At 45.3% G+C, this 21835-nt stretch overlaps 1 protein-coding gene across 2 annotated transcripts in view; it reads left to right on the forward strand.

Annotated features, from left to right (window-relative positions):
- LOC131444761 (inactive dipeptidyl peptidase 10-like) overlaps window positions 1–21835 on the forward strand; it is a 278070-nt gene that overhangs the window by 221474 nt on the left and 34761 nt on the right. For both annotated transcript variants that reach the window (XM_058615388.1, XM_058615398.1), the window contains exons 8-10: window positions 7198–7318; window positions 18911–19065; window positions 21614–21711. In XM_058615388.1, coding sequence (XP_058471371.1) covers window positions 7198–7318; window positions 18911–19065; window positions 21614–21711 — 374 coding nt within the window. The remainder of the gene's footprint in view (window positions 1–7197; window positions 7319–18910; window positions 19066–21613; window positions 21712–21835) is intronic.

Below are 21835 nucleotides of genomic sequence, written 5' to 3' on the forward strand. Positions count from 1 at the left end.
TCATTAACTCACAAGCAACAGGGACCAGCAATGCAGATGATCAATACGGCAACATAAACTTATCTGATCACCAGTTAGCAGCTAGCTTCACGTCACTAATTAGGGACTAATTAGTCATTACATCACATAACTGATGGAAAAAACACAACTTCCAGGTCATCAAAAGACACATGAATAAACACAAACACCAACAAAGTGCAATACACAAGCAAAACATTGCAACTCACGGCTTCATAGACGCACACACCACAGATCGTTTAGACGACGATCGCTCTCAGACGAGCAGCACTGACGGTGCGTTCAAGGACATCAGCAGGGTGGGAATTTCCACGCACGGTGATTAACAAAGCATGCTGACATGTATGATCTTTTGTACAGCCGCCCCCAAATTTGGTGTGCAAATTTGACGCTCCTAGAACTCTTCACTACGTCTTGGTAACATCATGGGGTAGAGCAGGTAGCTTGATGAGTCGCACCACTGGGCGAGTATACGTGCGGTCCTTGACTTGGACGACTGCAGTCCTAACCCGCCCGTCAGCCCCAGGTATGACAGTTTTCACTGTTCCTACCTGCCAGAGGGCTCTTGGGGTTTGCTGGTCGACAATGAGAACCACAGTTCCAACGGTCATGTCGTCCTTCTCGGTGCGCCATTTCTGCCGTACTTGTAAGGTGGGCAGGAAGTGCTTTATGAAGTGCCTCCAGAAATGGTCGGCTAGAACTTGAGTGTGTCTCCACCTCTTGCGGCTGAGCAGCTCTGATTCTGGGTAGACCACTTGTGGCAGAGAGCGATCTGGCCGCCCCATCAACAAGGAGTTGGGTGTGACAGGATCTGGGTCTGCGATGTCTGTGGAGACGTAACCCAAAGGTCTGGAATTGAGGATACACTCCACCTCAAGCATGACGGTCCTCAACACCTCCTCCGTTACGGTTTGAGCTCCCAGTGTGGTGCGCAGGGCTGCTTTCACAGACCGCACCTCCCTTTCCCAAGACCCACCGAAGTGGGGAGCATTAGGTGGATTGAAGCGGAATCGAATCTGTTCTGCCGCCAGTTGTTCTCGGAGGGCTGGTTCCATAGCTTTGAATGCTTCATGCAGTTCTTTACTTCCACCCTTAAAGTTGGTGCCTTGATCCGAAAGTAGCTCAAAGGGTTTCCCTCGACGAGCTATAAACCGTCGGAGCGACATCAGGAAGGAATCAGCATCCATGTTCACCACCAGATCTAGGTGGACTGCTCGAGTTGTAAGACACTTGAAAAGGATGCCCCATCTCTTCTCATTGCGTCTTCCGACTTTGATGAGCATGGGGCCAAAACAGTCCATCCCGGTTGAGTAGAAGGCAGGCCGGAAGATCCTCAAACTTGAGGGGGGCAAATCTGCCATTCGTGGAACTCCTGGTTGGCCTCTCCACTTCTTACACTCAGGGCAGTGGTGTTGATATCTCCTCACTGCTTCTCTACCCCTCAGTATCCAGTACTTCCTGCGGAGCTCTGCAAAAACACGTTCAGCTCCAGGATGATGCAGCTGGGCGTCACAGTGCTGAATGAGGAGCTTCGTAACTGGATGAGAGGCGTCCAGAGGTATTGGATGCAGAACTTCAGGGCCCAGGCTGTCGCACCTGCGGAGTCTACCTCCCACTCTGATCAGGTCACAAGATGCATCATATTCAGGTGCAAGAGTAAGTAGCCTGCTACTGGATGGGATGGCCTTTCCTGCTTTCAGTTGCGCAAACTCTCCTGGAAAGCTCTCCGTCTGGGCATGTCTCAGCAGGGCCAGCTCTGCTCTAGCTTTCAGGAGTTCCTGGTAAGTTCTGAACTGTTGGATGTCCGGTATTGCTGAACTGGTGGACCCCGCCAACAGCCCGCAGAATACGGTCTTCCTCAGCTCCTCTACTCCCTCTGTAGGTTCTCCTACTGGTGCCTTTGGCCACTGGTTAGCATGCAGTTGAAGAAACGGTGGCCCTCGGCTCCAGCGATTCTCCCCAGCAAGCTGAGCCAGTGTTTTCCCTCTCGTGAGGTCGTCAGCAGGATTGGTCCCTGAGTCAATATAACGCCAGGATGCTGGGTCCGAGAGGTCTTGTATCTCTGCGATTCTGGTTCCCACGAACACTTTGTACCTGCATGAGTCTGAATGGAGCCAGTTGAGCACTGTAGTCGAGTCTGTCCAGTACACCACCTTCTTGATGTCGAGAGTGAGCTCCTTCTTCAAGACCGAAGCTAACTGTGCTCCTGTTAAAGCACCACACAGTTCCAGTCTGGGAATTGAGAGTTGCTTCTTGGGCGCCACTCTTGATCGTGCAGCCAAGAATGCCACATAAACTTGTCCTTCGCCTTTGTCGGTGCGCAGATATGTCACGGACCCGTATGCACGTTCCGAAGCATCACAAAACACATGAATACTGCGGACGCTGTTGCTGCAATCCAAGCTTGGGTCGGTGTAGCATCTCGGCAGCATTATTTGTGACAGCTGGGACAGTTCACTCTCCCACAGACGCCAGGCTTGGAGCAGATCGTCTGGTAAGTGCGGATCATCCCATCCCCTTTTCTTGTCCCAGAGGTGTTGCACGATGACCTTGGCTCTAGTGGTGTACGGGATGAGGAATCCTAGAGGGTCGTACTGTTGGGCAAGCAGTCGATAAATGTTGCGCATGGTCGGCTCTTGGCTTTCGCTCTGGCGATGCTTGTATCGAAGTGCATCAGACTTGCACTGCCATACGAGTCCTAGAGTGCGCTCTTGAGGATCGTCCGACTCTTGGGAGAACCAGAGTACACTGCTCTCTGACCGGGACTCTATTGGTAGGTGGCCGATTACTACAGGAACATTACTAGTCCATTGCCGCAGTTCAAATCCACCTTCTAGGAGCAGAGACTGCAGGCGGTCCACTAACTTCTTAGCTTGCACTTCCGAAGGTAGACTCTGCAGACAGTTGTCAACGTAGAAATTACGTTCCACGGACAGACGAGCGTCCTCTTCTGGCTTGGTGTGCTTCTGGACATGGGATTGAAGAGCAAAGGTGGCGCAGCACGGGCTGGTTGGGTCTGGTTCCACTGGGGTGATGAGATGTGGATTATCCGACCCAATAAGCAGCAGTGGCTGTGCCTCCCTTATGTCTGGCAGTGGGAGGTTCTTGAGATGATTGTACCTCTCCTGTAGGGCTTCTATCGGATAGGTATGGCGAGCTAGGCCAAGTTCCTTGGCAGTGAAGGCTCTGTGGATCTGGAAGGACTTGCCAGGGTGTGCTGCAGGAGCCACAGAGAATGACACAGTGGCACCATGGATGGTGCAAACTTCTTGCCGGACAGTGCGGAGTGCTAGGTCTTCAGGTTCCCCTTGAAGCCCCAAGCGATCTGCCGCCTCACATAGGAGTATGGTACGCTCTGATCCGTCGTCCAGTATAGCATAGGTCTCGATGGCTTTGGTACCACTCGTAAGGATGACGCGACTCAACTTGAGTAGAACTTGGCTGCTGCTGGTTGGTCGATCTATATAAAGCGTCTCGGAGATGGAACTTACTAAGCAGGTGCTTTCTTCAGTAGTGCTGGGCTTATCAGACGCTGGTGCATTTTGGCTGATATTTACTTCGTGAAGAACATCAAGGTGCCGTCGTTCACACTGTTTGCACTTGGCTTTGAGGTTACACTTAGCTGCTTGATGCTCACGACCGCATCTCCAACACCTCCTGTTTGCCTTGATCCACTCTGTCTTCCGTTCTCTTGACAGCAGTTTGAAGTTACTGCACTGATTCAAGTAGTGCTGCACAGTGTCACAGAAGGGACAGTACTTCTTCGGTTTCTCCTGTGTGACAGTAGTCTCTTTCTCTGACCTTCTATTCTGTTCACTTCCATGGAGAATAGTGGTCGTCTTATGAGACTTGTACTCGAAACGCTTCTCCTTCCGTGGGGCAGGTTTCTCCTTGTCTGAGTGGTCACAGTACTGGTCTCCAATCACCTGGACACGCATTTCATACTCAAGCCACTCAGCTAGGTCGAGCAACGTTGGTATGGGAGTGTGGATGGGGTTCACAAATCTCTGGAAGTTGGCTCTTAGGTCATATGGCAACTTAGCTAAGAGGCGAGATACATGTGAGCCGCACCTCAACTCCGTCCGACCCTGTTCTCCCAACTGGTGCAACATGCCCACTAGTGCTCTGACTTGGAGTGCGAATGACTTGAAAGCTCTGATGTCACTACTCCGAATGTTAGGTCCATCCATCAGTTTTGTGATCCGCTTCAGGGCCAGATGTTGGGGTTGACCATACATCTCAGTGAGAGCTCCCATGGTGTCACTAAATGGAAATGGACTGTTGCTGTACGAATCAGCGATGAGCAGTGCTTCTTCACACTTCAGGTGATCTGTCAATATCTGGAACTTGAAGTGTTCTGGAGCGTAACATGGGAGTATGTTGTCCAACGCCAACTTTAATCTTGCAAACTCACGTGGGTCCTCATGCACGAGATCAGGGATTGTTGGTTGAGGTCCACGATAAGTCTGTGCTGGTGGGGCTCTGCTGAGAGGGGCTGGAGTCTGAGGCCAGTCATCTGGGTGCAGGCGACCTGGTGGATACCAATAAGTATCAGGGTAGTGGTTATCCCAGTGCCTGTACTGATCAGTAGGACGAGGAGGCTTGTGTTCTTGCCTGTAGTAGTCATCATAGTGGGCTCTCCGACTAGACAGTCTATGAGATCTGGCAGGCTGACTGTAATTGCTGTCCATGCGATCATAAACCTCATCAAACTGGGGAGGGTACCGGCTATCAGGCGGTTTGATCGTAGCACTATTATGAGAGCGATGACTGTCCATAAACTGACCGGAAGCAGCACCAGGTGTAGGGCACAGAGAGCGTTGTTCTTGACAGAGCTGCTGGGACCATCCCCCAGTGGTTGAATGCTGAGTTGGAGAGAGCTTCCCATCCTTCATTGTGGTTGGAGGGAAGTCTTGAGATCGAGGGGATGTCTCACCAGAAGATGATGGTGACTGTGCTGCGCCCTGACTGTGCAACCCAGCTCCCCTTAGACTGTGTGTGAGCTCCTCAATCATGTCGCGCGGACTGTCCTTCAGGTGTGGTGACTTATCACTGACTGGCACCTGTGAGGCACTTTCATGCTGATGTGGGTCTTCCTGACCTCTACATGGCACCAGCTTACTTGCGTGCGCAGTTGGGGGTAACCTCCCGTCTTCGCCCAGTCTGGACCGCGACCTGGTGTTCTGTGGAGTGAGTGCAGGAGAGGTAGAGATGACCTCCGTAAGGCGTTGCACATCTCGTCGCAGTTGGTCATGTTCGTCCCTCATATTACGAATGTATTGGAGGACCTCAGGGGAAGCAGTCTGTCTGACCTGCTCATCATATGGGAGGCGGGGCTTAGCAGGGTAACCCACCTCATAGTCCTGAAGATATGGTGGCCGTTGGCTGTGTCGGCGTGGGCGATCAGACTCTCCGTATAAGCGTCCCTCTTCCATGCTGAACATGTAAGGCTGAAGTGGTTGCTCTGATCCGGCTCGAAGGACCAAAAATTGTACGGTAGACTATAGGGATCTTAGGTGGCAGCAATCACTACAGGGTGTCGGGTCAGGACACTTTTGTACAGTTCTTCTGAGTGCATGAAAAAGAGGCGGAGTCCTTTAATAAGGTTCAAGCTGTTTATCAATTTTTGCGTGAGGGTGTGTGGTTGCTGCAATACAAACACAACACAATACTGTCTGATTAGAAAATATCAAAACTAACATATAGAAATACACTGAGCTATCCAAAGGTAACAAAGGAAAATACAGCTTCAGATAAGTAGTGAATGTAGCGTCAACATTACTCAAATAAACTAAATGAACTGTCATCGATTGGTTTCTATGCAACATAAAAACATAAGATGGATGGACAGACAGTCATTAATCAATCATTAACTCACAAGCAACAGGGACCAGCAATGCAGATGATCAATACGGCAACATAAACTTATCTGATCACCAGTTAGCAGCTAGCTTCACGTCACTAATTAGGGACTAATTAGTCATTACATCACATAACTGATGGAAAAAACACAACTTCCAGGTCATCAAAAGACACATGAATAAACACAAACACCAACAAAGTGCAATACACAAGCAAAACATTGCAACTCACGGCTTCATAGACGCACACACCACAGATCGTTTAGACGACGATCGCTCTCAGACGAGCAGCACTGACGGTGCGTTCAAGGACATCAGCAGGGTGGGAATTTCCACGCACGGTGATTAACAAAGCATGCTGACATGTATGATCTTTTGTACAGGTATAAATTGACTCTGTTTTATTGTTCTCTTTTTTTTTAAAGACATACTTTTTGTGTTTTGACACAATAATAAATGAACTGGGGAGAAGTTGGTGTGATGGACAGTACCCTTATCATTATTGTAGGATGTAGCCTTCCTGTGTGAATCCCAACAAATAGTAGAAGGTGAATAGCCACTAGGGGGCAACTCAAAAAAAAAAAGTAAATCTGATTATAAGTGTGTGGGAAAATGAGCCTTCTTCCCACTTGAGTTATAAAGTTAATAAACATTTTCCTGAGGAGTTAACAATCTCAATTACTAGGTTCTCAATAGAACAAGAGGTTTGTTTAGTAAATTATGTTCCAGTTTAGTGGAAAATGAAAGATGGAGCACAGCACATATGAGTGGGCACAGTGTGACTGACAGTAAGTCCAATAATAGTCTGGTTGCCGGTGAAGTCTGTGAACTTCCGTGTGCAAAAATGTCAACATGGCAGGGGCCAAATTGTGATCTGGAGAAATGTCTTATTGCTTCCTCAAAGTAAAATATTCCCTAAGATTACATAGAGTTTCAACTGCGAGCATGCAAATCCTTCAGTGGGAGATTGGATGCAAGTGATGTCTGTGAATGTCTGGTTTCAGAAACTGACACGGCGATGGTCAAATCAGAAATGTTGAGGTTCATTTTGCAACCTGAAGACTCTATTTCTATTTTTATATGGTCTGTGACACTTCAGTGGAATCAACCTGCCCCATATGTTGCTTTTAACACCTGGGTTAGAGATCTATGGAAAACAATTATGAATAAATATTGACATATTACTGTTTTTCATGCCTCATTTTGTTCATTTGTAACATTCTTGTGAATCCTTTCAAATTTGGCTAAAATGTTTACATAGACTCTGGGATACAGTCTTCACATTTCATCTGTGACTATGTGTGTTTTGTCTCCATAGATCTACATATTTGAAAATAACATCTACTACCAATCTGATGTGAAGAGCAACTCCCTTAGACTGACATCCTCGGGGAAGGATGGGGTCCTCTTCAATGGAATTGCTGACTTTCTCTATGAAGGTAAAAGACACACTCTGCACTTTAGACTTTTCCTGAAAGTAGTTTGAAGAAACCTCAAAGACCAAAGATCAGATAACGACCTGTTGAGAAACTGCTTTGCCACCCTGGGTTTTAAACACTGCTGAGGTTCACTTAATGATAATATCTGACATTATTTCCAATGTGTTGACAGACCTTAAATTGAAAGGTCTGTGTTTAAAGGCCTTACCTCATAAAACATGAGGATTAAATATTCATGCTTATTCTAGTACAGAGATTTCCCACTGAGCGTGATGTGCTTTAAGTGAACACACACACTGCATACACTTCAGCAAATAGCCACACTCTCTCAAGGGGAAACAAGGATTCTGCAAATCTCCTTTAAATCTAAAAAAAAAAAGGCAAGGGACCCCAGGGACTGTGCTGCTGTTTTGTGTTAATTTTTAATGCTTAGTTCTTTGTAGTATCACAGTTTAACAGTCAGTGATGCATGACCCCATATTATACAGAGTGTAAGTTATATTTAACCATGTAGGACTACATAAAACTGCATATTCTGTTTAATGAAAAATATAATACACTTGCATACCTTTAATTAACATATACTATAGTAACAGTAACCTGAATTAAAGTGTTGCAGATCAGTATCATCAACTGCAAAAATATCACATGCAAGCAAGTCACTGCAAATACAACACTATTTCTCTTGATCATGACTATATTCCCCCCAAATTCGTAGGTGGGTTTCCATCAGCCTGTTTTGGGCACAGTTTCAATTTGCGCATAAAAATGCCTGAATGGAAACACAGACAATTCAAAAAGGTCTGGTAATATCACATCAACATGCAGGGAAGTAGTTTGGGGATCAATAAAAAGGTAGATGTGAATGGGTTAGATAAAAGCGGATGTTTAGACATAATGTAACTGAAACTTCCCGACAGCTTTGCATTTTGCTGCCGTGTGAAAATAGCAGAAATGGTGGATACAAAGGGCAAGAGGTTGTTTGTGTGGAATGATGACAAAATAACAACATTACTTGACTAGTGCAAAAAGCAAATATTACTACAATAATATACATACACACGCTGAGAGAAAGGAACCTTGTTATGAATACCACATGGACTTAAAGGGGACATATTATGCAAAATCAACTTTTTAATCATTGTAATATATATATATATTGTATGAGCCATTTCTGTGTTTGGGTGTGTGTCTGTGAGGGGCCAGTAGGTGTCCTCTGTGCACCAGGAAGAGGGGTTACAAAGGTGGGAACTAGTGTTTCCGGGTGCAGGTGTTGCTAGTCGGAAGAGCTAACAGTTTTCGACCGCTCTGCTCCGCCACGCTACGGCAGGCGAGTCAGTATTGGGAAATGGTGCATGATGGACTTTTGTTCACACCGTTAATGGATGTTGCGTATGATCGTTATGGTGAGAAAAATAAAGAAGCATGCAAAGTACCAAACCAGGAAGTCGTCTGTCTCCTTCAGTGGCCGGCAAGCGCGTCAATCTTAAGTTAACCTGTTCTAGCAGCCCTCAGTGGCTTTAAGCTTTAGGTTTAGCCTCTACATTTAAGTCGAAAACTCGCTAATGATCGTGCTTCATCGCCCTGGAAAGAGAAGCCACAAGCATCTAAACACCGAACATTGCACCTACGTGAGCCTACCTGTTGTCATCCGAAGCGGCGAGAGGGCGCCGCTGCATGACAGGCATGAAGTTGACATCCGCTAACGCCGTTAGCACCCAGCACTCGCTTCGTTTGGAGCCACGCCAAGGCGAGGACACCGGGGACCGACCAGAGGACGCCGTCGCATGCTAACGCTGTTAGCCACAGCATCTGCTTTGTTTGGAGCCACGCCAAGCCAGCGCGAGGACACCGGGGACCGGCCAGAGGACGCCGTCGCATGCTAACGCTGTTAGCATCCAGCACCTGTCGCCGTTGGAGCAGCTACACCGAGGACACCGGGAGCCGAGAGCTCCATACGCCGGCAGTGCAGCACAACCACAACGGGATCACCATGGCGCCCACCGCAAATAGTAGCGCTACAAATTTATGAATGGCCATTTATGTTTTTGCGCACAGCTGTTTACTATAGCCCCAGGGGCGTAAATCCAATGCATTGGTGGTCAAAGAGGGAGGGTAATTAACTCGAACTTAAAAACTTTGTTTCTTGGGGAAAGCATCATGGATCAAACATCGGAAGAGCCCATTGAGGCCATCATGCATCCAGCTGAAATAAACATTAACAGTGATGGCGTTGGTGTGCTAAAGGACAAAGAAAAACGTGTTGTAACATTAACTGTAAAGGCTTTTGCCGAAAAACTCGAAAGGTTGCAAAAAACTCGGAAAGCTAAACTAAACAAAGCGGGTAGATTAAGAGAAGATATGCAAATGCTCATGCAAAACAAGGATACATTAAAGGTACAATGTGTTCTTCATGATCTTGTTGATTTGTGTGATGAAGCCAAGGGTATTCATGGTTCTTTGATGGGTATTTTACCAGAGGATGAAAAAGAAAAACATGACATATGGTTCAAAGCAAAAATGATATGCAATGTTGAATTTATTTCTAATGTGAACAAATGGTTATCAGGTGTTGAGCAAACATTACCAGGTGCTGCTCATACATTAAAGGTTTACAATGATGATGACAAAGATGATGTGAACCCAGAGGACAGTATTTCAAATGTGGCAAGCAAACACTCAAGCAGAAAAAGCTCAAGGAGTGGAAGGTCAAGCACCGCCTCTTCAACAAGAGTTAAAGCAGAAGCCGAAAGAGCTGCGTTGCTCGCTCAAGCTGCAGCGTTACAGAAAATGCATGCTCTGGAGGAACAAGAACAACAGCTCAAAAGGAAAAGGGAACAGCTCGAGTTGGAAACCAAGCTAGCCGCATCCACTGCTAAGCTAGCAGTCTTGCAGGCCTCTGACATCCAAAGTGTTTCTAAGTCATCAACAAATGCAATGAATTCCTACCTGGACAAGAAAACCAAAACGACACTTACCAAGCTCAACCCAATGGCCAAGGCATACGGACCTGTAAATCAAAATAAACAGCCGTCAAAGGATTGGTCATTGCCAACATTCAACCCAGCACCAGCCGCTATGCTAGCAAGGGAGGCTAGCCAGCAATGCACCAGCGGGTGGATGGATCCAAACGTGCAAGATGTTTATTCCACAACTCCATTAAATGCATCTACACAGCCTTTGGGACACACACTGTTGAACGCTCAGCCACTAGAAGAAAGGCAATTTTCAAGCATTTGTGCTATAATGGAAAAGCAGAACGAAATAACATCAGCCCTCGTATACCAGCAACGTTTAATGTTATTGCCAGCAAGAGACATTCCCGTATTTGACGGAGACCCTCTTACGTTCATTTCCTTCCAGAGAGCATTTGAGCAAGGTGTGGAGCAGAAGGTCAGCAGAGGTGATTGTCTGTATTACCTCGAACAATTTACAAGAGGACAGCCACGGGAACTGGTTCGAAGTTGCCAGCATATGGCCCCAGAGTATGGTTATTCTCAGGCAAAACTGTTACTTCAACAACACTTCGGTAATGAGTTTAAGATCGCCACCGCATACATTGAAAAGGTCTTGGCCTGGCCTACAGTAAAGGCAGAGGATGTAAATACACTGCAAAACTATTCTCTGTTCCTGCGGTCATGTTGTAACGTCATGGAGAAGCTAAAGTACGTTCGAGAATTGGATATTCCAACTAACATGAGAGCTGTCATGTCTAAATTGCCATACAAACTGAGGGAGCGGTGGAGGATTGTCGCACATGACATATTGGAAAAATCTGGACAAAGAGCAATTTTTAAAGACCTGGTTGCATTTATTGAAAAACAGGTTCAAATCATATCTGACCCTCTTTTCGGCGACATTCGTGATGTGGCATCTGGATCATCTAGCATTAAAGCCAGCAGCAGGATGAAATCGCAACCACTAAACAAAATCAGAGGAAATAGTTTTGCCACCACAATTGTACCTGTGCAATCAGCTGAGAGCTCCAGGGATTCAAAGGGAGGTACATCATCACATGGCTCTTTAATGAAGTCAACCTGTGTGTTTTGTTCTGGAAATCATTTATTGGAAAAATGTCAACAGTTTACAAGAAACAAGCACAGAGATAGAATAAGCTTCCTAAAGGAACAGGGGCTTTGTTTCGGCTGTTTATGTGCTGGGCACTTGAGCCGACAGTGCGACAAACGTTTGGTCTGCAGGGTTTGTGGCCAGAATCATCCCAGTGTGCTCCACGTCGACAAAAGGGACAAAGACAGAGCAAATTCAAGGTTCAAGGAGCCTGTGACATCAGCATCTCATCAAACATGTGGGCATACAGGGGCCGGAGACGGTCGCTGTTTTCTTTCCATCCTTCCAGTCCAAGTTAAGTCTGTCAAAGGTGATCGTGTAATCAGCACATACGCTTTTTTGGATCCTGGCAGCACAGCCACCTTTTGTTCGGAGCACCTCATGCAAAGACTCAACATTGCTGGTCGACGAACCAGTTTTCTCCTTCAAACCATGGGACAGGAAAGGGTCGTCCCAGCTTATTCACTGTCTGGCCTGGAGGTATCTGGCTTGGAAAACAACCTTTTCTATAAACTGCCTGAAGTCCTGACTCAGAAGAAGATGCCTGTAAGTCTGGACAACATTGTGAAGGAAGAGGATCTGGCAAAATGGCCATACCTGTCAGAGGTAAAAATCCCCAGTTTAATGGCTAACGTCGATTTGTTGATTGGTAGCAACGCTCCCAGGATGTTGGAGCCCTGGGAGGTCGTAAATAGCCATGGGGAAGGCCCATACGCTATAAGAACAGCGCTGGGTTGGGTCATTAATGGTCCTGTGCATGGAAACAGCAGCAGCTCGGAAGTCAAGCACCCTTCAGTAAGTGTCAACAGGATTTCGGTGAGCCGGTTGGAACAAATGTTAAGTGAGCAGTACAACCATGACTTTAACGAGAGAGCCACAGAGGAGAAGGGACTCTCAAGAGAGGACGTTAAGTTCATGGAGATGGCGGAAAATTCTGCATCGCTCAACAAAGGTCACTACAGCTTAAGGCTGCCCTTTAAGAAGGACGTCGTGTCTCTGCCCAACAACTTCTCTGTGGTGAAACAAAGGTTGCTGAGTCTGAAGAGGAAGTTCCTTAAGAATGAGGAGTTTTATGAGGAGTATAAAACCTACCTGGATGGGATGATCAGCAAAGGTTATGCAGAACAAGTACCTGCACAGCAGCTTGAAAGGGCCAGTGGCAAGATTTGGTATCTCCCCCACCATGGCGTATATCATCCAAGGAAGAAGGCTCTGCGGGTGGTTTTCGACTGTGGTGCGGCATTCAAGGGAACATCACTGAATAAGCAGCTCTTGCAAGGCCCCAATCTTACAAGTACATTGCTTGGAGTCCTCATAAGGTTCAGACAGGAACCAGTGGCAATTATGGGCGACATACAATCAATGTTCCACCAGGTCAAGGTCGTGGAGGAGGACAGAGATTTTTTGCGTTTCTTGTGGTGGCCAAACGGAGATTTAACCAAGCAGGTGGCCGAGTTTCGGATGACTGTTCATCTGTTCGGTGCGGTGTCCTCTCCAAGCTGTGCCAGCTTCGCTCTGAGAAAAACAGCAGAGGACAATCAGTCCGACTTTCCAGCTGCGGTGGCTCAAACAGTCAAGGAAAACTTTTATGTTGACGATTGTCTGAAGAGCATGGGCTCTGAAGAGGAAGCCAGTACCATGGTCAAGGATCTGATGTCGCTCTGTCAAAGGGGAGGTTTCACACTCACCAAGTGGACCGGCAACAATCGCACCATGCTGCAAACTCTGCCAGAGGAACACAGAGCTAAAGAGCTGAGTGAGCTTAACCTGGATAGGGATAAACTTCCAGTGGAGAGAGCCCTCGGCCTGCAGTGGTGTGTTGAGACAGATGCATTTAACTTCAGGATGGAGATCCAGCAAAAGACTTGCACCAGAAGAGGAATGTTATCTGTCTCCAGTTCAGTGTACGATCCTCTCGGATTTCTTGCACCAGTTGTTTTGCCCGCCAAAATCATGATGCAGGAGCTTTGTAGGAGGAAAGTTGGATGGGATGAGACCATACCCCAGGACATTTTGCATCAGTGGACTAGATGGATGGAGGACCTGGATGCGCTGTCTGAGTTTAAGGTCGAGAGGTGCGTTAAACCTAAGGGCTTTGGACATCCTACGCATGCTCAGCTACATCATTTTTCGGATGCCAGCGAAGCAGGGTATGGAGCCGTCACTTACCTCAGGATTCAGAACAACAGAAATTACATCCATGTTGCATTCCTACTGGGAAAGGCGAGAGTTACACCTTTAAAGACCATCACTATTCCTCGGCTGGAGTTGACTGCTGCAGTTCTGGCGGTTCGTGTTGACCTCATGCTGAAAGCAGAGTTAAAGCTCCAGCTTCAAGAGTCAGCGTTCTGGACGGATAGCACCTCGGTGCTGAAATATATCAGAAATGAGGACAAGCGCTTCCATACATTTGTGGCCAATAGGATTTCGGCTATCAGAGGAGCCACTAAAGCTACACAGTGGCGGTATGTAAGCACTAAGCAAAACCCCGCCGATGTTGCATCCAGAGGGGCAAGAGTTGGAGAGTTCATACAAAGCAACAGTTGGATGAAGGGTCCAAGCTTCTTGTGCAGACCGGAGGACGAGTGGCCAGCAAACGTTGTAGAGACTGCGATAGCTCTAGACGACATAGAGGTAAAAAAGGAAGCCATGGTGAATGTCATCCATGTGGAAGATTCGCCTGGGGCCACTGGACGGCTGATGGCATATTTTTCAGATTGGATGAAGCTGAAAGTGTCTGTCGCCTGGTTTCTTAAGCTGAAGGGCGTTCTCTTGGGAAGGCAGAGCAGGAGACAGGCAGACGCCTCCAATTCCACCAAATCAAGACCTCAGTCACCAGCAGGACAAGTTCTGTCGGCAAAGGATCTCTGGGAGGCGGAGCTTGCTATCATCCAGTACTCCCAGCAACAAGGATTTGCAGAGGAGATTGCTGCACTGTCATCTGGTGGAGCTACTGTGAGCAGGCAGAGTGTCATCTACAGGCTGGATCCATATCTGGACAAGGGGGTTTTGAGAGTTGGAGGGCGGCTGATGAGAGGCTCCTTGCCGGAGGAAACAAAACATCCACTTATCCTCCCCAAGGATCAGCAGGTTGCCACTCTCATTATAAAGTACATTCACAAGCAGCTTGGTCACAGTGGCTGTAACCACACGCTGTCCACAATGAGAAGAAAGTATTGGGTCACAAGCGCCAACGCAGCCGTGAGAAAGGTCATAACGGAATGTGGTTTCTGCAGGAGGTACAATGGAAGAGCGATGGAGCAAAAGATGGCAGATTTGCCAAAGGAAAGGATTCTGCCGGACCATCCACCATTTACCAACGTCGGGGTCGACTATTTCGGACCTATTGTTGTGAGTAAAGGAAGAGGAACAGCTAAACGTTATGGTGTGATTTTCACCTGTCTCGCCTGCAGAGCTGTCCACTTGGAAGTGGCTAATTCTTTGGATACAGATGCATGTATTAATGCCCTTCGCCGTTTCATCTGCAGGAGAGGTCAAGTCACTCTCATTCGATCCGACAACGGGACCAACTTCATCGGAGCAGAGAGAGAGTTAAGGGAGGCTCTGGCGTCATTGAATCATGGGCAAATTCAAGGAGCTTTGCGGAAAGATGGAGTTAATTGGTGTTTCAATGTACCAGCAGCTTCACATCATGGTGGAGTCTGGGAGCGGGTTATCCGCATCGTGAGGAGGATTTTGAGTTCAGTGCTTAAACAGCAGAGATTGGACGATGATGGGCTTCAAACTGTAATGTGCGAAGCTGAAGCCATTTTGAACGACCGGCCCATCACCAAACTCTCGGACGATCCAAACGATCTGGAGCCGCTCACTCCCAATCATATTCTGCTCCTTAAAGGGAAACCGTCTTTACCCCCTGGACTGTTTGAACCACATGATCTCTATGTAAAAAGAAGATGGAGACAGGTTCAATACATATCCGACCTTTTCTGGAAACGATGGGTACGGGAGTACTTACCTTTGTTGCAGGAGAGGCAAAAATGGAACCAGGAAAAGAAGAATCTCAAGCCTGGGGATATTGTTGTCATAATGGATACTACAGCTCCACGAGGTTCATGGCCACTAGGAAAGGTCTTGGAGGCTTTTCGTGACAAGAGGGGACTGGTGCGCTCAGTGCGTCTGCAGACAAAGTCCAGTGTTTTTGAGCGTCCTGTGACAAAACTTTGTTTGCTGCACGAGGTTAAAGAGTAATAGGTTTATGGGCTTGAATGAGTTACAGGAAACTATATTGGGTAAATTGTGCTTATTGTATTCATTTTTATGGCTCATTAATGTGTATTTGGAAAGAATTGTATGTCTGTTAGCCATTACAATAGGGGCCGGTATGTATGAGCCATTTCTGTGTTTGGGTGTGTGTCTGTGAGGGGCCAGTAGGTGTCCTCAGTGCACCAGGAAGAGGGGTTACAAAGGTGGGAACTAGTGTTTCCGGGTGCAGGTGTTGCTAGTCGGAAGAGCTAACAGTTTTCGACCGCTCTGCTCCGCCACGCTACGGCAGGCGAGTCAGTATTGGGAAATGGTGCATGATGGACTTTTGTTCACACCGTTAATGGATGTTGCGTATGATCGTTATGGTGAGAAAAATAAAGAAGCATGCAAAGTACCAAACCAGGAAGTCGTCTGTCTCCTTCAGTGGCCGGCAAGCGCGTCAATCTTAAGTTAACCTGTTCTAGCAGCCCTCAGTGGCTTTAAGCTTTAGGTTTAGCCTCTACATATATATATATATATATATATATATATATATATATATTTGGGACTCTGGAGGCCCTACCAGTCGCCAAAGTGTGGAAAAAGAATACTCAGTCATGTTTTCATGGTCCCCCTTAGTGTAAGTATAGGCGATAAAACACTCGATGTTGAATTCCCTGTGCTTATGACGGCAGCATGCTCATTTCACCGCGAATGTTACCACCCACCAGTAAGTTTACTTCGAGAGCTCCACCTTAGCTCCCTATAAGGTGTCCCTATAAAATGTGAGAGTGCAGGCGAGGGAGGAAGAGCGGTATTAAGTCAACGCGGAGGGACAAATGTGCTGTTGGTGGCTGCACAGTGGAGCACAGTGTTTTACACAAACTTCCAGCCTCAGAGGATTTTATATATGAAGCTAATGTTCCGGATAAAGTCAGCAAACGTGTGTTCGTGTGTTCGCACCACTTCGCATCAGACTGCGGCCAGCGGTCGCCGTATTTAGTCAGCGAACGTATTTCACCAACGTACAAACACACATTTTTAAGAAAAGGTCAAATAGAGCTCATAACTGACCATTCTGACACGTCCTAATTAAAAATATTTGTTCAGTACGTCCTCCATGACCGGAGCACAGACTCAGTCTGATACAGTCACATGTAGCTCGCTGCTTGCCAGTGGCGATCAGCGGTGCTGTCCCTAAGTGTTTTTAACTGATTTACAGTTTGGCAGTGTTCAGCTTGATCCTTGTGTCGGACGTCTCTTCCTGTGACGGCACTCTCGCTGTTTTCCGAGCACGCTGCCATGTTGATATTGTCAGAGAACTAGTGGAGGGAGGGGGAGAGGAATGGAGCGGAGGGAACAGGAGCTGAGTGAGTGAGCGCTGTAAAGAGGACAAATCAGAAACCCCCTGGAAGAAGTGGGTGTGTGTTTGCCTGTGTCTCATTTGCATGTAAAGGGACCATGCACAAAACCGAGCGTTCTCAAAGGAGCGGTTTTGGCAGGGTTATTGAACTGCTATGGTGCTTCATCCTTATGGTATTTTGACCAAAGCATGTCACAGACATGTTCATTAGGACACCAGGGAACTATTTTAACTTGGAGAAATAGGTTATAATATGTCTCCTTTAAAGGTCCAGTGTGTAACATTTAGGGGGGGTTATTGGCAGACATTGAATATACTATACTGCCTATACATATGTGTGCATAGGTGGACAGTCACTTTAAAATAAAAGGTTTTGTTTTTGTAGCCTTAGAAAAAATACTTTTTATACAGTATGTACAAAGGCCACCAGTTTGTGACACCATATCCATATTACTATAACCATATCAGCCCAAACTCACTAACTAGCCAGATCATGTATGTTGAATCTTGAAGTGGATGTAAATCATAAAGAATCACATCCTTTCTGGTATGTAAAGGGCACCATAGTTCCTAAACACGCTATAATCTGCAGTTGCACTATTATTTTTCACTAATTCCTACACACTAGACTTCTGGGCTAACAAGATTTTATCATATGAGCCTTTCGCTGAGTGACAAAAAACTTTTTACTGGTGTGGCAGTTGGCAGTCATGACAGTGTGTTGCTCATCTCATGCTGGCTGTGTTGGCACCTCATTCAACCACACTTCACAAAAAAATCAAGAACTCATGTTAAAGATAGGCAGCGACTCAAACTGTTACCCTGGATTCACGCATACTGATCGCATTAACTTGACAGTGGACGCGTTCTGAAGTGAAATGCTGGTGGTATTGAGGGTTAGCAGAGCAATGCCTGTCACAGGTAACGATATAACATGAGTTGATAATGTTGCCAAAGGGATGGTTATCTGATAAACTTTGTTGGATGCAAACAACAAACAACATCAATAAATGGGAGAGCAACCTTATCCAAGAGCTATATTTTAGCCAAAAAGTGTTTGAGCTAAATGTTACATATTGTCACACTGTTCAAATAATTGCCTAAGTCATTTTTTGTCAAAAAAATTTTTTTTTGCCTAAATCATCTATGGTAAAATCGCCTACATCCTCAGTTGATCAGATTATGTGATTTTACCCCTTTAAGATAACGGTCTATGTAAAGTGTGTGACTTAAGCGGTGAAGTTTTTTGTGTTTCCTGAAAAACTTGAAAAAATGAGTTAGGCAATTAGATTAACAGGGTAACAAAATGATTTGATTGTCTAGAACTTGTGCTAGGGCCACACAGAGGCTATCACTGTTGCGACAAAGCATGTCGTGTGATTAACATGCAGATTAGGTCAACTGGTCACTCTAAAATGACCCTAGGTCTGAGTGTGAGAGTGAATGGTTGATCATCGTATGATTTGATCGCCTGAGTTGAACGTTACCTAAATTCTGCCACATGCAATGTGAGTAAAGCAAAGCAACAGACCCACAATGCAGTGGATGTGTGAATTTTTTGCTGATGCTTCCACCACATGTGAATCTAGCATCAAGCCCAGCATGTTAAAGAGCAATGCTGAACTGAGACAGGAGCTTTATTGCCCCAGCATTTTTCACTTTTGGGAAAGTGGGGACTGGTGGGGACTTTTCAGATTGGGACTGGAAGTCCAGAAAACATTGACACTACAAGCATGCAGTATTACTCCACAGTGTCCCAGTGTTACACAGAGGCCCTCTCTGTGTTGTCAAAGTAAATACAATAAAAACATTAGAAGTCATCGAACATCTGCTCTCATCACAGTATGTTTTCTACAGCAAAAACACATCTAGCAAAAGTTGCGGTATTGATTTATAAAATGTTTATAGTGTTGTTGTTTTTATTCTAAGTAGCTAATTTCCTGTGTTCCTCCAAACAGAGGAAATTCTTCAAACCCATGTGGCACATTGGTGGTCACCTGATGGAGAGAGACTGGCCTTCTTGGTTCTGAATGACAGTCTGGTTCCCAATATGGTGTTACCACGCTTCACTGGCATGACATACCCAAAAGGAAAGCAGTACCCATACCCCAAGGTAAACATGGTATTTTAAAACCTCACTGTACCATGATATCACAACACTATATTTGTTGTTGTTTTTTTCTCTGTTTTTTTAAGAAAAGGATGTGAAAATGAACTTTATTTACCTGAGCTGTACTCAGACCAGGTACATCAAGACTGGGGGGAAAACCCTTCTGATGATACTGATAAACATGTATTGTTGAAGGTCCAGTGTTACATGTTGGATGGCTTAGTTGCAGAAAAACATTTTAGCATTTTTATGTACCTTTTAGATAAGGCTTTTAATCAGCCTGAACAGACAAACCAGTGTTCCTGACACAGAGATGCTCCCTATACTCAAATGTCCCAACTCAGAAACTTGGAGCATCCTCACCAACCCTGGCATGGTATTCCAAGATGGCTGCCACCATACAAAGACTGCTTGCATTACCCTGTCATTTTTGTTTCAAATGAAATCAGTCATACATATAGTACTGTTTAATTTGTAACTGGAAATTATGCTACACTTTTTGTGTACACAAAATACCATGTTAAATGTTGTTATTATAATGGCTAACATTGATTAGCCCAAGATACCTTTGCAGAAGGGAGCCGAGCCAAAAGATCAGAATCTTTCAAAAGAGACGCTACCCTACTGGAATGTGTTGAACTTGACATGACATCACTCCCACTTCCAGCTTCCTAGTTCTAATGTAAATCATCCTTACTTTACAAACCAAGAGTAACAATATCCTTTTTGGTGTATGAAGGCCACTGTAGTTCCCTGAACCATTGAAGAACACAAATACGGAGCATTTGTAACAGATGTAAACAGATGCCTCAATTTGTAATGCACATTTAACTCTATACACAGATCAAATTTGACAAATCAGACTGTGTTCCACATTGTGGATTTGTGCATAAACAATCAGAATGGAAAGACAAAAGTATATATTTTCTTTTTACGCTTTAAGGAAATGGTATGGTTTGCATGTTGATCAAAGGTAACTAGGAAAAAGTGCAATGAAAACAGTCAGTGAGGTATATAGGTGTTACATTAAATACTGTATGGTGAATAGTCTGTATTTATATAGCACTTCCCTAGCCTTCCTGACTACCAAAGCTGTGTACACTAGTTTTGTCATTAAGCCATTCACACCCAGCCACTCACACACCATACAGTGCATATATTTGCGGCACATTTTCATACAAACTCACATGCTGCCGGCACAGCCACCAGAAGCAACATGGGGTTGAGTGTCTTGCACATAGACACATCAGAATATAGACTAACAGAGCCGCAAATGAAACTCACAACCTTCCAGTTTAAAAATAACTTGCTCTACCACTGAATCACCACAGCCACACAAATATCATGTGACTGACATATCACTCCAGCTTCTGCATTTCATAAAAAAATCTTACTTTTTTTCAGACATCTCCTAATTACCACTATTATAACATTGTTACTATGTTATTATTGTATTGTTATGTGAAGTGCACATAGAAGTTATGTAGGACACTGTGTTCTTCGTCATCATCATCATCCTCCTCCTCATCATCCTTAGAAAATAATAATAATAATAATAAAAAAACATTGTTTGAACAGTTGCAGCTGGAGCGAAAAAGGAACTGTCAACACAGAATAACAAATCAATCATTTGAGTTATCATCCTACACCACTGATCAAATGCAGCATCTTTCCAAGGCTTTTTCAAGGCTTATTGTGCCACAATGCCACAACTCAGCTGTCACATCTCCAAGGCTGCGATAAATGTGTCCTTCCATCCCCAAGCAACAAAGGACCCCAGAAGTAGATTCTTCAAAAACCAGCCTATCCTGAGATGCATTGCATGCCGGAGATGGATATTTTGAAAGCGCCCAACTGTGACAAATTGAGGAGATAATGGGACACATGTAAAACCACAGGCCTTGAAACATAATGTTTTTGTACATAAATAAACATGTGAAGCCTGATACTCAGTTGCTCAATGTCAAAATTGAGGAGTTGTGGGACCTTGAACAAAAGGTTTATGGTGTCTCCATAGTAACACACTATCCTTTAGCAATCTCTTTCGCTTTTTCTTCATTTTGATTATTGTTGGATTTTGTGTACTTTTTGATATTAATAAGAGGGAAGAGATTTTTAATTAATTCTACAGATTTGACCATGGGAATACAAGAAAATGAAGTGGTCAGTGTTTCGTTTGAGCCAATCCAGAGACTGTCACAGAGAAGAAGTTTTGGTCCAATGGTTGAAGATGAAACATCAATCTGGAGATGATGACTACCAATCATATAAGACAAAATTATACAGGTGTGCGACAATAAAGGAAAATGTTGCATCTAGCAACTGCAAAATCAACATCCACTATCACAGGGCTATAATCCATTATGTGCTGTCACCACATTGATGCAGAATCTCTCTCAGCAAGGATAATTTACACAGCCACAAACTGATGGATTTTTATTTCCAATGGATTGTAAATGAAGCAGCCTCTGAATTGAGACACAAGAACAATTTGAAAGTGCATTTGTGTGAGGCTTTGGTTTTCAGACTTGATTCTTGTTTCTGCACACAGGCTGGCCAACCCAACCCAGTAGTGAAACTCTTTGTCGTCAATCTTTACGGGCCGACGCACACGCTGGAGCTCATGCCTCCAGAGACACTCAAACTAAGGTGAGAGGAGCATCGGCTAACCATTTTTCTCTTTGTTTGGTCTTTTTTTAAATCACTGGACACATTTTGATTAGGAACTAAACTGCAGCTGGTTGTGACCTTGCATTGCAGTAACCCTAGCAGG

This window comes from Solea solea, chromosome 2 (genome assembly GCF_958295425.1).
Source record: "Solea solea chromosome 2, fSolSol10.1, whole genome shotgun sequence".
In the NCBI taxonomy this organism is placed as follows: domain Eukaryota; kingdom Metazoa; phylum Chordata; class Actinopteri; order Pleuronectiformes; family Soleidae; genus Solea; species Solea solea.